Source organism: Quercus robur, chromosome 6 (genome assembly GCF_932294415.1).
Source record: "Quercus robur chromosome 6, dhQueRobu3.1, whole genome shotgun sequence".
Taxonomy (NCBI): domain Eukaryota; kingdom Viridiplantae; phylum Streptophyta; class Magnoliopsida; order Fagales; family Fagaceae; genus Quercus; species Quercus robur.
The window spans coordinates 48,303,407-48,315,000 of record NC_065539.1 but is presented as its reverse complement, the minus strand read 5'-3'; the positions used below and the strand labels follow the sequence as shown (position 1 = coordinate 48,315,000).

General features: G+C 37.0%; 2 protein-coding genes across 2 annotated transcripts; both read right to left on the bottom strand.

Moving 5' to 3' along the window:
• Positions 1-2,458: 2,458 nt before the first annotated feature.
• On the bottom strand, positions 2,459-7,542 carry LOC126689184 (uncharacterized). The gene is made up of 2 exons (XM_050384262.1): positions 7,378-7,542; positions 2,459-6,005 (listed from the first exon to the last, which is right to left on the bottom strand). The coding sequence occupies exon 2, from the start codon at positions 5,813-5,815 to the stop codon at positions 2,915-2,917; it is 2,901 nt and encodes a 966-aa protein (XP_050240219.1). The 5' UTR covers positions 5,816-6,005; positions 7,378-7,542; the 3' UTR covers positions 2,459-2,914.
• A 1,706-nt stretch (positions 7,543-9,248) lies between these two features.
• On the bottom strand, positions 9,249-11,594 carry LOC126689182 (pentatricopeptide repeat-containing protein At2g36980, mitochondrial). Its single transcript, XM_050384261.1, has one exon. The coding sequence runs from the start codon at positions 11,275-11,277 to the stop codon at positions 9,379-9,381; it is 1,899 nt and encodes a 632-aa protein (XP_050240218.1). The 5' UTR covers positions 11,278-11,594; the 3' UTR covers positions 9,249-9,378.

Genomic DNA, 11,594 nt, shown 5'->3' with positions numbered 1-11,594 from the left:
CACCTAGACTTTAACAGCTTTTATGTATAACCCAAAAAGGAGAAAAACGAGTTTTAAAATTCTATACATAAATCAAATAAACTCTTTTATTTAAAAGAATTTAAACATTTCCCACAACTGTTTTTTGCAAACTTACTTTACCTAAATATAAAAACACTTCCTTAGATTTAGGTTAGTTGCAAAAACACTTCTTGGGTTTCAATTCTTTCTTATAACTCCATCAGATTTTCATATTCATCAAATTGACTACTAAGACTAACTTTTGTTAACTATTATGGATGAAAAAACAATGTGACCATCACATAACTAGCAGTGCAAATTAATTGGTGAGTCTTCTTATTTTAACATAATGGTTATGTGATTTTTCAATCCATACAAGCTAACAGAAGTTAGTCTTAGAGGTTAATTTGAAGGATATGAAAATCTCAAGGTATTATAAGGAAGAATTGGAACTCCAATGGGTGTTTTTGTATTTTTGCCAAAAAATATGGATAGTACTTTGAAAGGATTTATTTTATTTTTAAATTTACTTTTTTAATAATTTGTAGGTGACAAAGGATCTTCGTAAACTCAGTTCCCATTGTTCTTCATTTAAAGTTAAAATTTATCTCATATATCTAAGTACGAAGAAAAGATTTGATCAATTGGTATAGTTGATGGTTGATACTTATTATTTATCCAAAAAAAAAAAAACTTCATACTTATTACTAACAGATTTGTGATGATATTTTGAGAGTATTGAAGATGGAAAGAGTACATCAAAGGCATTGCAAAGTTGAGAAAATATTCTTCCACTTATAACCCTCATTTCACTATTTAATGATTCCCACAATGTGTAGAAAAGTTTAACATATTCATGATTGGACAGAACCTTTTTTTTTAAGCCACTTATGTCTCTGTTCATGATTGGACAAAACCCTAACTGAAGGGTATATTTAGTCATGTACCAAGGTTTCAGTACTAAAGTGACAAAAAAGTTAAGAGGGTCTTAGTGCAATAAAATAAAATTTTAGGGGTCTTAATGCAATTTACCCAATTTAATAAATATTTTATGATCACAGTACAATACCTTTATATGCTTCTTCACCTCATCCATCATGCTTTTATTCTCCGATTGACATAATTTCTTATCTATCCATCATTTTTTTACCTTATTGGTAAGTTACACGCACCCAATACCCTCCATCCTTCTAAATTATTAAAGCTTTCTAATCAGCTCCACACCTCTCCAAACATCCAAATGGTTATTGACTCTATGAGACCTACGTAATGAATCCCAATATGCTAGTCAGCGTTGACCATATATATTATTTTATAACATTCTATCTTATTCAAAGCCATCCCATTAATTTTCGCATGACTTACAATAATTAAAACACATTGGACCAACCTAATCAAAAGATATTTACACATTTAACCATAATCTAAAAACTAAAGTTTATGCCAAATTAAACCTTGAAAATCTCAACAACAAACAACAGCTCCCAACTAACAAAATAGTGAACGGAATAAACAAAGTTTACTTATGTCACATTGATCAAAATAGATTAAATTGTAGGTTCTTAATAAAATATTAGATATCAAAATAAATTAAAACAGAGAAAATACAGTGGATTAAAACAAATCTAGGTCCAATGGAAGAGCAATCTGATAAAAACACACAAGTTGCGTTAGAGGAGAAAAGAGTATTATTTTGATTAGTCAAAAGGTATTGCATTGGTTATTTTATTGTCACTTTGAAAGGATAGAACTTTCGCAGTAATGTGAACTAGGGGATACTCATCTCTTCGAAAAATAAGCCATATTTTCCCCACAAAGGAATGTTTAGTACCAAGAGAGTATCCTGAACCAAACTTCATATTAAAGGATGAATTTCACTGGAACAAGCCTAAGCCTATAATTAGCAAGCATCCATGGTCTTCATATATGTCAGATCAGGAGGGGAAAAGACATTGATCCTTGCAAGGGAGGGGAGTTTGGGCAAGAAATCAGTGAGGCAACAAGGAAGCTTCGCAAACTTAAACCATTTGACAAGTTACAAGATCATCAAGAAAGTCATTTGAGGCAGCAGCCTCTTCACATCATGTCCTCTGCTGACGGGATCGTACTGCCTGCAAGCCTACAGTGCAAGTTTACATGCTTTTAAAAACACATAAATCTACATCATTTATGATGTGAACTTTCCCATTAACCCCATATTTGGACCCAGTTCCAGATGCAAGGATAATTTAGACCCATATGCAACCGCAACTGCACCTGCAAATATGATATGCAGTGATTCCAATGTATGCCATTCAAGAACAAATTACATCATAGAGACAAATCCGAACTGTTTGCAAACATTTAACATGCAGAAAAAGGGGTCCGCTGCCGACAGACGCGCACACACACACATATATATATATATATATATTTGGGCGGGGTTTTGGGGGGGGGGGGGGGGGGGTTAGAGAGAGAATTCAGAACCTCATTTTGGATGTGCATTTGCAGTTCTACATATTGAACAAGGCTAACATTATCTGATCCACTATACTAACTAGAGGTAAATAAACCACAAAATAGGTAGAGTGGATTTGCTGAAAAACTTTTTCTACTTCCAAATAAGGTATCTACCAAGAGAAGACGTTAACAGGAAAATCCAGATAAAATTAACGCTACCTTGAAGTGACTTGTGCCTAACTAGCCAAATTGCATGGCACCATCAAGAGGATTAGAGACGAGTAAAATTCAACAAAAAAACCAGCACAGCCTCCAAATTTCTCTCCAATGCAGCAGGATTGAGGACAAAAATCATTACACTGCCAAACATCTATCATATGCACTTGATGGGTGTATCTCTGCTGAGCAACTATAAGAACAAGGATGGTGCTTTGACTCTAACCTGAACAGGCTCTATTAATTCAGTTTTCCTGCCTCAAGAAAAATAATGAACTGGCAATGCTGCAGGATCAAGTTCCCAGAAGCCTCTCAGGGTGCCACCTTTCTCTTTTGTCAGGCGGAAAGCAGGTAATTGATGGGAGAACTTAAGAAGCTCTATCCGAGGAATCCCAATGGTTACTTCTGACCCCTCTTTTAATTGGGCCTTGAAAACTGAGTTGAAACCATCCACTCGCTCCAAAAACAACACTCTTATATGCAAATCCTCCTCCTCAATGACTTCTACTATTTCATATTCACAGCTCTCCAACTCAGAACATTTTATTTCAGCAGTCCAGTTCTTATATAATGCCCATACCTCACCTTTCCTAGGAAAGATGGCATACTCATTCCTCTTACCAGCAGGATCAGATCTTACCTGATGTGAAAAGGAAGTGGTAGTAGTATATACCTGGGATAGACTCTTAATCTTAAAATTTCCACAACAAATGGGCATGCCTTTATCACGCCATTGGATAGTGTTGTTTGGCAGCTGGCGGGAGCCAAGCCATGTAAGGTGCAATTTGAAAACTGAGCCAGCATCGATTTTCGTAATCATACCATAATATTTTGGCAAGCCATCCTCATCACTGTACAATGCCCAAATCTGACCAATCTGAAACTTCTCCTGGGATTTTTCAGCATCAAAATCGTAAAATTCAGGTTCTGGAATTTCAATAGCTTCTGAGGGGGAAGCTGGAGGATTACTGTGATCTTCAGTAACAATGCCATTACTGCTTTCCCCAGACTCAAAGTGGCTGCTCTTTACATCAGCCTGGTACATTGATGCATTTGCACCAGCCTCCACTGCCACATCTTCAGGCACAGAAAACTCTTCAATTTTAAGGGGTAAAGCTGCAGGGTCTAGTTCAAAAGATCCTTTCGGCACACCTTCTCTTTCCTCACCAGTCATTTTAAAGGATGGAACCCTGTGTGAGAACCTAAATAGTTCTACAGGTGGAACTTGAAATGTGCCCATTTCTTCCTTAACCATTCGACAAAAGAGGCTTGCAAAGCCTTTCACCTTAACGATGTATGCAACACGTATACCCACATCCTGTGAAAACTCTGACAAGATTTCAACAAATTCATACTCGGGCTTACGATGCTGGTCTGGATCAGAGTACCATTTGATATCCCAGTTCCTGAAGAATCCCCAAATTTCTCCCTTTCTTGGATAAACCTTGAAACTATCTCTACGGCTGCCCTTCTCCCAAGAAATCAAATGAGAGAACATAAGACGATCTTCAGTGTTTTCCGTGTTCCCCTTTGTAAACTTACCACAAGAAGTAGGCAAGTCCGCATTGAACCATTTGATTTCATCCTCATCATCTGGGTCTGGCTCTAGCCAGGTTATCCTCAGCTTAAACCCGGGAGAGAGAACTTTCTTAATCTGTGCGTAAAATCTAGGCATGGCTTCCACAGTATCATAAACAGCCCAGATCTGCCCTGCTGCAAAACACTCTTGTTTCCTATCCTTGTCAAAGTCACTGAAATCTGGATCAGGATATTGAAAATATTCAGGATTTAGTGTTGCGTCAGACCTTGAATCAGATGCAGAATTGTCATAAGCTTCAGAAGTTTTCTTACGGTTATCATCAGCCACTGTTTCTTTTCCACTCAATTTTGCTTTCATGTTCCCATTCGGTAAGCTCTCCTCAAAACAAGCATTTTCATTCTGTTTCACCTCTTTCAGATCTTCTTTTACATTAGAAGCTAAATGAGATGATTTATTTATTTTAGCTGACTCTTTTATAGATGCATCCCCACTCTCCTCTTTAGTGGCAGAGGATGATTCACTCCTCTTGGCTTTTTTTCGAGAGTTTACAGTGTTTTCATCATCACTCAAGTTTTCCTTGTAAGAAACCTGCTGCTTGTGCCGTGAAGATCTTCGTATGTTTTGGTCTCTAAAAGATTCAAACTTCTGTCCACCCTGAATATTACCATCATTGTCTACAGCTATATCTTCTTCTTCAGAGTCAGTGCTGCTCTTAGAATTAAAACTCTCACTGGATTCCTCTACCTGCTTCCTCTTCTTGCCATTCATCTTTCCTGATCCAACCTTACCAACATTCCCCTGACATCCTACCTCCACCTTGCAAGCACCTTCGTTCTTCTGGGGGAACACTGGCTTACTCATGTTGGTAGCTGGTGGTGCATGACTGCTGTTGGTAGTTGGTGGTGCATGACTGTTGTTGGTAGTTGGTTGAGGACCTTGCACATTCATGTCATATGCAATGAATGGCTTCTGGCAACTGTGACAACGGAGAGATCTATTGACAACTTCTTTATAATACTGGTACCTTACTGAACAAAACGGACAGACAGTCCAGAAAGTTGGGCGGACATTAGAGTGACCAGGTGGAACTGGCTGAGGCGGCTTCTGTTGCTGAGGATTCGAGCCTGTCACATTGCTCCTATAGTTATTATGAGCCCCAACATTTGAGCTCCAGCTGCCCTTTTGAGAGGGCCGATTCGGTGGTGCTGCTTTATACACAGGCGCTCTGCGTCTCATGTCATGAAAAGCACGTTTATCTCGGTCTAAAAGCACTCTTTGAGCTTCCCCAATCAGCTTAAAAGCAGCTTCTGCACCTGCAAACTTGTTTTTATCAGGATGAAGTTGTAGAGCAAACTTCCTGTACTGCTTCTTAATCATTGCCTCATCAGCTGTCGGCTCAATCTGAAGGATACCATACCAGTTCATCTCATTCCCATATATTCTCTGCTCGGCAGCAATATGCACATCGCAAACCATAAGCATTTGAGAAATATTATCCACATCAGGATATAGTTGTTGGGCCTTGATAATAACTTTACGAGCCGCTACAAATTCCTTGCTTTCCATCTTCTTCAAAGCAATCCCCTTGGCCCTGACAGCCTCTTCTTTATTGCAATCCATCACTAATCCAGAACCAGAACCTGACTCAAATTGCTTCACTGAAGTTCATTCGACAGAAAAGCTGCATCAAAAGCCCATGCTTGCTTCAACCTATACTAACATAGCCACATTAAAATGCATAGCCCGTACAAACCCTCCAGAAATCCTGACCCATCATCCAAAATATTCAACCCGATCGTCCAGATGGGCCCTACAAATTTTGTATAAATTTACACCCATTAAAAACCTAATATTTACTATAAAAATAAAAAATAAATAAGAAAGGAAAAGGGAGTGATTAACAGCACCTACAAGCTTGCAACCATTAAAGTAATACATAAGCATCTGTGTCAGTTGCCTCACTCCATAAAATGAACAAACGGTACCCAAGAGACATGTAACATTAATTTTTATTTATTATTATCTTCTTTTTCAATATATTACTTTGTCATACCAACTTGAAATTCAATTGATGCCAGGAAGATAGGGATATAACAAATATTTCGAAAATCCTAACCATCACAAAACAACCCAACCTAATGAAGCATCAACGCCTCGTAAAAATAAAAAAATGAAAAAAGAAGCAAAGCTTGGGAAAATAAAGACACCTAGTCTACACTCTACAGAGACCAAGCCAGAAAAAAACACACCCATGTTGCCAATTAGCAAACATCCAATTATAGATTAACTAAAAAAAGAAGAGCATAAAACACACCCAAAAAGAAAAATGATTCAAACTTAATCAAAACTATACATCCATCGGTAATTTAACAAATGGTAAACCTCAATAACGTTAGACAAAACAAAAATTTTTAAAATTAAAAATTAAAAACTCAGATACAGGCTGTGCATGTTCTACGATTTCAAAAGCAGAAAAATGACCCATCAAATAACTACTACGTGTCAGATAGCCTGGTACATGTCACTGTCAAAGAGTGAAACCAAACCAGTGATAGCACATCTTAAAAGGATTAGAACATTCTTTAACCCCTAAACAAAGCCCAAAACAAATTCACACAGGAAAAAAAAAATACAAGCTTTTTTTAAAAGACTGGACAAACCCAGAAATACCCTTATATTGCTAACCCTAATATCATTCAAATTGTGCAAAACCCGACTCAAAAAAACAAACATTTCTTTAAACCCTGACCAAACCCCAAAAGCCACAAAATCAAGTTCACAGAGAGAAATATAGACAAGATTTTAAGAAAACTGAACAAACCCAGAAAAACCTTTACACCCTTGACCCTAATTTCATTCAAACTTTGCAGAACCCAACTCAAAAAAAAAGAAATAAGAAATAAGAAAAATCAAAGTAGAAGTGACCCACTAATATATTTGAGAAACTGAAACAAACCCAGATAATGCAAGGCGTAGAATAAGATATTTCATTCTCAATCAACTCAAAAACAAGGCGATGAACAATTTGGGGAAATGAAAATTTTAAAGAATTAGGCATTTTACAATTTGGGGAATTTAAAAAAAAAAACCCTAGAACTGTTAAATCAGTTAAAAGTTTAAACTCAAAGAGAGTAAAGAAATTTGAGCGATTAGAGGAGAGAGCAGAGTGAAGGAGGACTTACTTAGTGTAGTTGAAGAGTAAACCAGAGGTCTTGTGGGAACCAATAGGAAAGGGTTTTGCTGTGGCAAAAGAAACCAACCAAGAGGTTGAAGAAGAGAAATATAATCTCGGTTTGACTTTAATTTTCCTCTACTAGCAAACCCAATTTGTACTTGTGTTTATCATGAACCTTGTAATTCTGTTGCAGTTGAAGGACTATTTAGAAATTTTTTTTTGCTAATATGCCCCTGTATACTATGAATTTGCAGGTGTAGGTTAGATCTAGTTAGGGAAATTAGCCCAAATCTTGTAATTATGTTGAAGTTGAGGGACTTTTTTGAATGAATTATTGGTTAAATTGCATATTTGGTCCTCAATCTTTTATCTTCGTTTCTAAGTAGTCCTTATACTTTTGAATATTTCACTTTAGGCCCAAAACTTTCAAAATTATTTCAAACTGGTCCTTATCATAATTTGACGAATGAGAAATGCCGATATGAAAAAACGGAATTCATTCTACATCATAGGCTTCATGTCATCAAAGTGATATCGATTTCATGAATTTCGTTTGCTACATTAGCGTTTTCATCGATTAAATGATAGTGAGGACCTTTTTGAAACATTTTTAATTATAAGGTGATTTTTTGAAAAAACTAAAAGTTGATTACCAAATATATAATTTAATCTAAATCCCTATTTTGCCCTTAGTAACCAATTTTTGTGGACTAAATTGCTCTTGGGTGAGTGGTGATGTTCTTATTTGCCCCTAACATATCAAAAATATCCCTATTTTGTCCTTGATATACCAAAAGAGAAACACTATTTTTCAACTTTTTTAAAATGTATAATTTGAAAATACTGTACCTAAAAGGGAGGGAATTTTTTAGAAATAAAATTGAAATATAGTACCTTATGTGTACAGTTAAATTTAGACACTTGATTATGTTGACTAATAAAGTACAAATATTGTTATTATTTTAAAAAATAATTAAATTCAATACAATTATGTATTTAAATTTAATTAAGAAACATCAGATACTGCATGTAAGATACTCTATTTAAGTTTTACTTTTTCAAATAATTGTAGTGTGGAAAATGCACTGTTACCCCGTTCCAAAGGCACTTATTACAAAATAGAGAGAGAACTCTTATTTCTAGTTTTCTACAAACTTTAGGTTATTTGCTTATATTGTTAGCTGATTGTGTAGTGAAATACTATTCATAAATTATATTAGAAAAAAACAGGGTCTGGCTTTTTCAAATTCCATTCTAGAACTTTCAGGTGAGTAATGCTCCACTTTTCTAGAAAGTGATTGTCTTTAACCTTTTTAATACAAAATTGATGGTTTACAAAGTGCATCTAGAATTTGACCATGAAAAGGGCTGCCTTCCCTTTTGTATATACTGATTATAACAGTTTGTCCTTTGTCAATAAACAGCCCATCGAATGCAGTAGTCACCTTTTTGTCCCAATCTAAATTCATTTCAATCCAGGCATCCGCATATCATCCCCTACTAAATTTAGTCGATTTCTAATGAATATTTAATGTTCGTAGTAACAAAGGGAAGAATGTCACAAAAAAATTACCATTATGTAATTGTGTCGGTTTGGTGGATGTGTGAATGCACTAGTTATTGTTTCAGTTTTCACAATATTTTTTATAATAGTTAAGTTGATAAATTTTTATGGTTCTCAGTTAAATCTACCACTAACAATATGTCATATCAAAAAAAATTATCAATTTTTTTTTTTTTTTTTGGTGGTGTTTATAGACTTTATCTATTGTTACAACAGATGGCATGCAAGTGAGGCAGTTTACATGATAACACGTTAGTTCTTGTGGTTCACCATTGGTAACAAATCATCACGCAATTGGCCACTTGCATTCAATATGCCAGAGAGATTGAATCTTTCAATTGTCTAGGTGAATGAAGGACATGAGAAGATGAGATTGAATATTTCAATTGTCCCTTGCTAAGTAAACAAAGTAGATGATTGGTTGAGTTAGTCTCAAAAGTCAAATCACCTAAAAAATGTAATCTCAAATTTTCTTTTCTCAAAACCAATAAAACATGGATTTCTCATTTCAAATTCAAGGAAATGCAGTATTTTACAGATATCCCCCAGGTATGGATGTGAATGGTTCCCAGCAACAAAAGCGGTCACCTTGTTTCTCACTTCAATCCAACTACAACCAGGCATTTTCTTCACACCTTGGTCCAACATTGCCTTCCTAATCATCTCTGCTTCCTTCCACTGTCCACTTGCACAATACAAATTTGACAACACAACATAACTTATCTCTTTCTGAGGTTCTAAAATCTTTAAAGTTTCCCCCAAATGTGCTCCCACTCCTACGTTCCAATGTGCAGAACATGCTCCAAGCAGAGCCTCAGACGAGCTGGCCTTTGCATTATCTGTTACTGAATACGTATCAGCCAACTCTGTTGCTTCTGCCAAGAACCCACCTCGGCCAAGCATATCCACCATGCATGCTACATGATCCATTTCAGGGCAAATCCCATAAACAGAAACCATAGATTCAAAAAAGAAGCGACCTTTCTCTATAAGACCCAAGTGGCTACAAGTCATCAACAGGCCAATGAAAGTTACTTTGTCAGGTTTTACTCTACATGCTACCATTTGTTCATAAAGCCATAGAGCCTGGCCAGCCCGTCCATGTAACCCAAATCCAAACAACATTGCATTCCAAGAGACCACATCCTTGTTAGGAATGTCATTAAATGCACGGCTTGAACCTTCTACATCACCACACTTGGCATACATGTTAATCAAACCATTGCCAACATAGACATCAGCATTCATACCAAAGTGGATTATGCAACCATGGACCATCTTACCATGCCCTAGTACTGCCAGGCTAGAACACGCATGAAGGACAGCCCCAAAAGCAAAATCATCAGGCTGTACGCAATTTCTCATCATGTCAACAAAGAAGCAAAGAGCTTCATCTCCACTCCCATTTCTTGCGTACCCTGCAATCATAGATGTCCATGAAACTATATTCTTCTCAGGTGCTCGCTGAAAAGCAAGAAAGGCTTCCTGGGTGTCCCCTACTCTCATATGGGCATCAATGATAGCATTCCAAGACACTTGAGTGAGCGTTCCAAAGGACTCAAACACCTTCGTAGTATCATCCGGGCAACCTAGTCTAGCATAAAAGCTTAATACTGAGTTCTTAGCCTCCACTGCAGAGCTCCAACCAGTCTTAATTATAATTCCATGCACCAAGCATCCATACGAAAATTCTGATGATTCAGAACATGCATTCATGAGGGCACTTAATGTCCACTGATCTGGCTGACACAAACTCTCACGCATCTCTTTAAACAAATTCAAACATAATTCCACTTCACCGCATCGAGCATGACTGGCAATCAGAATATTCCAAGCAATTTCCACCTTTTTTGGAATCATGTGGAACACTTCATGCGCAGAGTCAAATTGACAAGAATTTGTATGCGCAAACAAGAGCGAACACCAAGTTACTTCATTCCTACTTTGCATATCTTCAAAAACTTTGCTAGCACTGAAGGGACGCAAACACTTCCCGTACATGTCAATTAGCGAATTACAAACCGGCAACGAAGATTGGAACCCAGAAACAATAACCAAAGCATGGATTTTAACTCCGTGTGTAAGTTCACTTGCGCCTGCACACGCACTCAAAGTTGCGGTGAACGAGTAATGGTCGGGTTTAGTGTTGGAGATTCTCATGTGGCGGAAAAGCGACAGCGATTCTTGGTGAAGACCCAGTTGAGAATAGCCAGTGAGCATTGCGTTCCAAGCGACCGCGTCTCTGTGGGACATTTCGTCGAACAGTTTGCGAGCGCATTTGATTCGACCCGATCGTGCAAGTATTGCTATCTTAGATGTAATTTGGAATAAATCTGAGTGCATGTCATTCTATTTCAATTCTCAGAGACACACGCTAAGGTAAAGGAGTTGTTTTGAATGTGGTTGGGAGCCTATGAAGCAGACGGGCTCAAGAAATCCCAAAAACAAGATATAATTAACATACAAAGTAATACGCATGCACGGTGTATGGCAGATACAGTGAAGAAAGAAAAGTCAGTTTTAGCGCAGTGAGTAATTGGAGGTTCGGTGATTAAGAGCACACGGTGTTGGACTATTGAGGTTGTGCGTGGAAAACAGTTCGGTCTTTCCATTTTCTCCCTAATTTCTGGTTTTGTTTATACTTTAGTTAAATTGCATAA

Coding starts and splice junctions, on each gene's coding strand:
- LOC126689184 (XM_050384262.1), bottom strand. CDS start 5,815: ATGGATTGCAATAAAGAAGAGGCTGTCAGGGCCAAGGGGATTGCTTTG.
- LOC126689182 (XM_050384261.1), bottom strand. CDS start 11,277: ATGCACTCAGATTTATTCCAAATTACATCTAAGATAGCAATACTTGCA.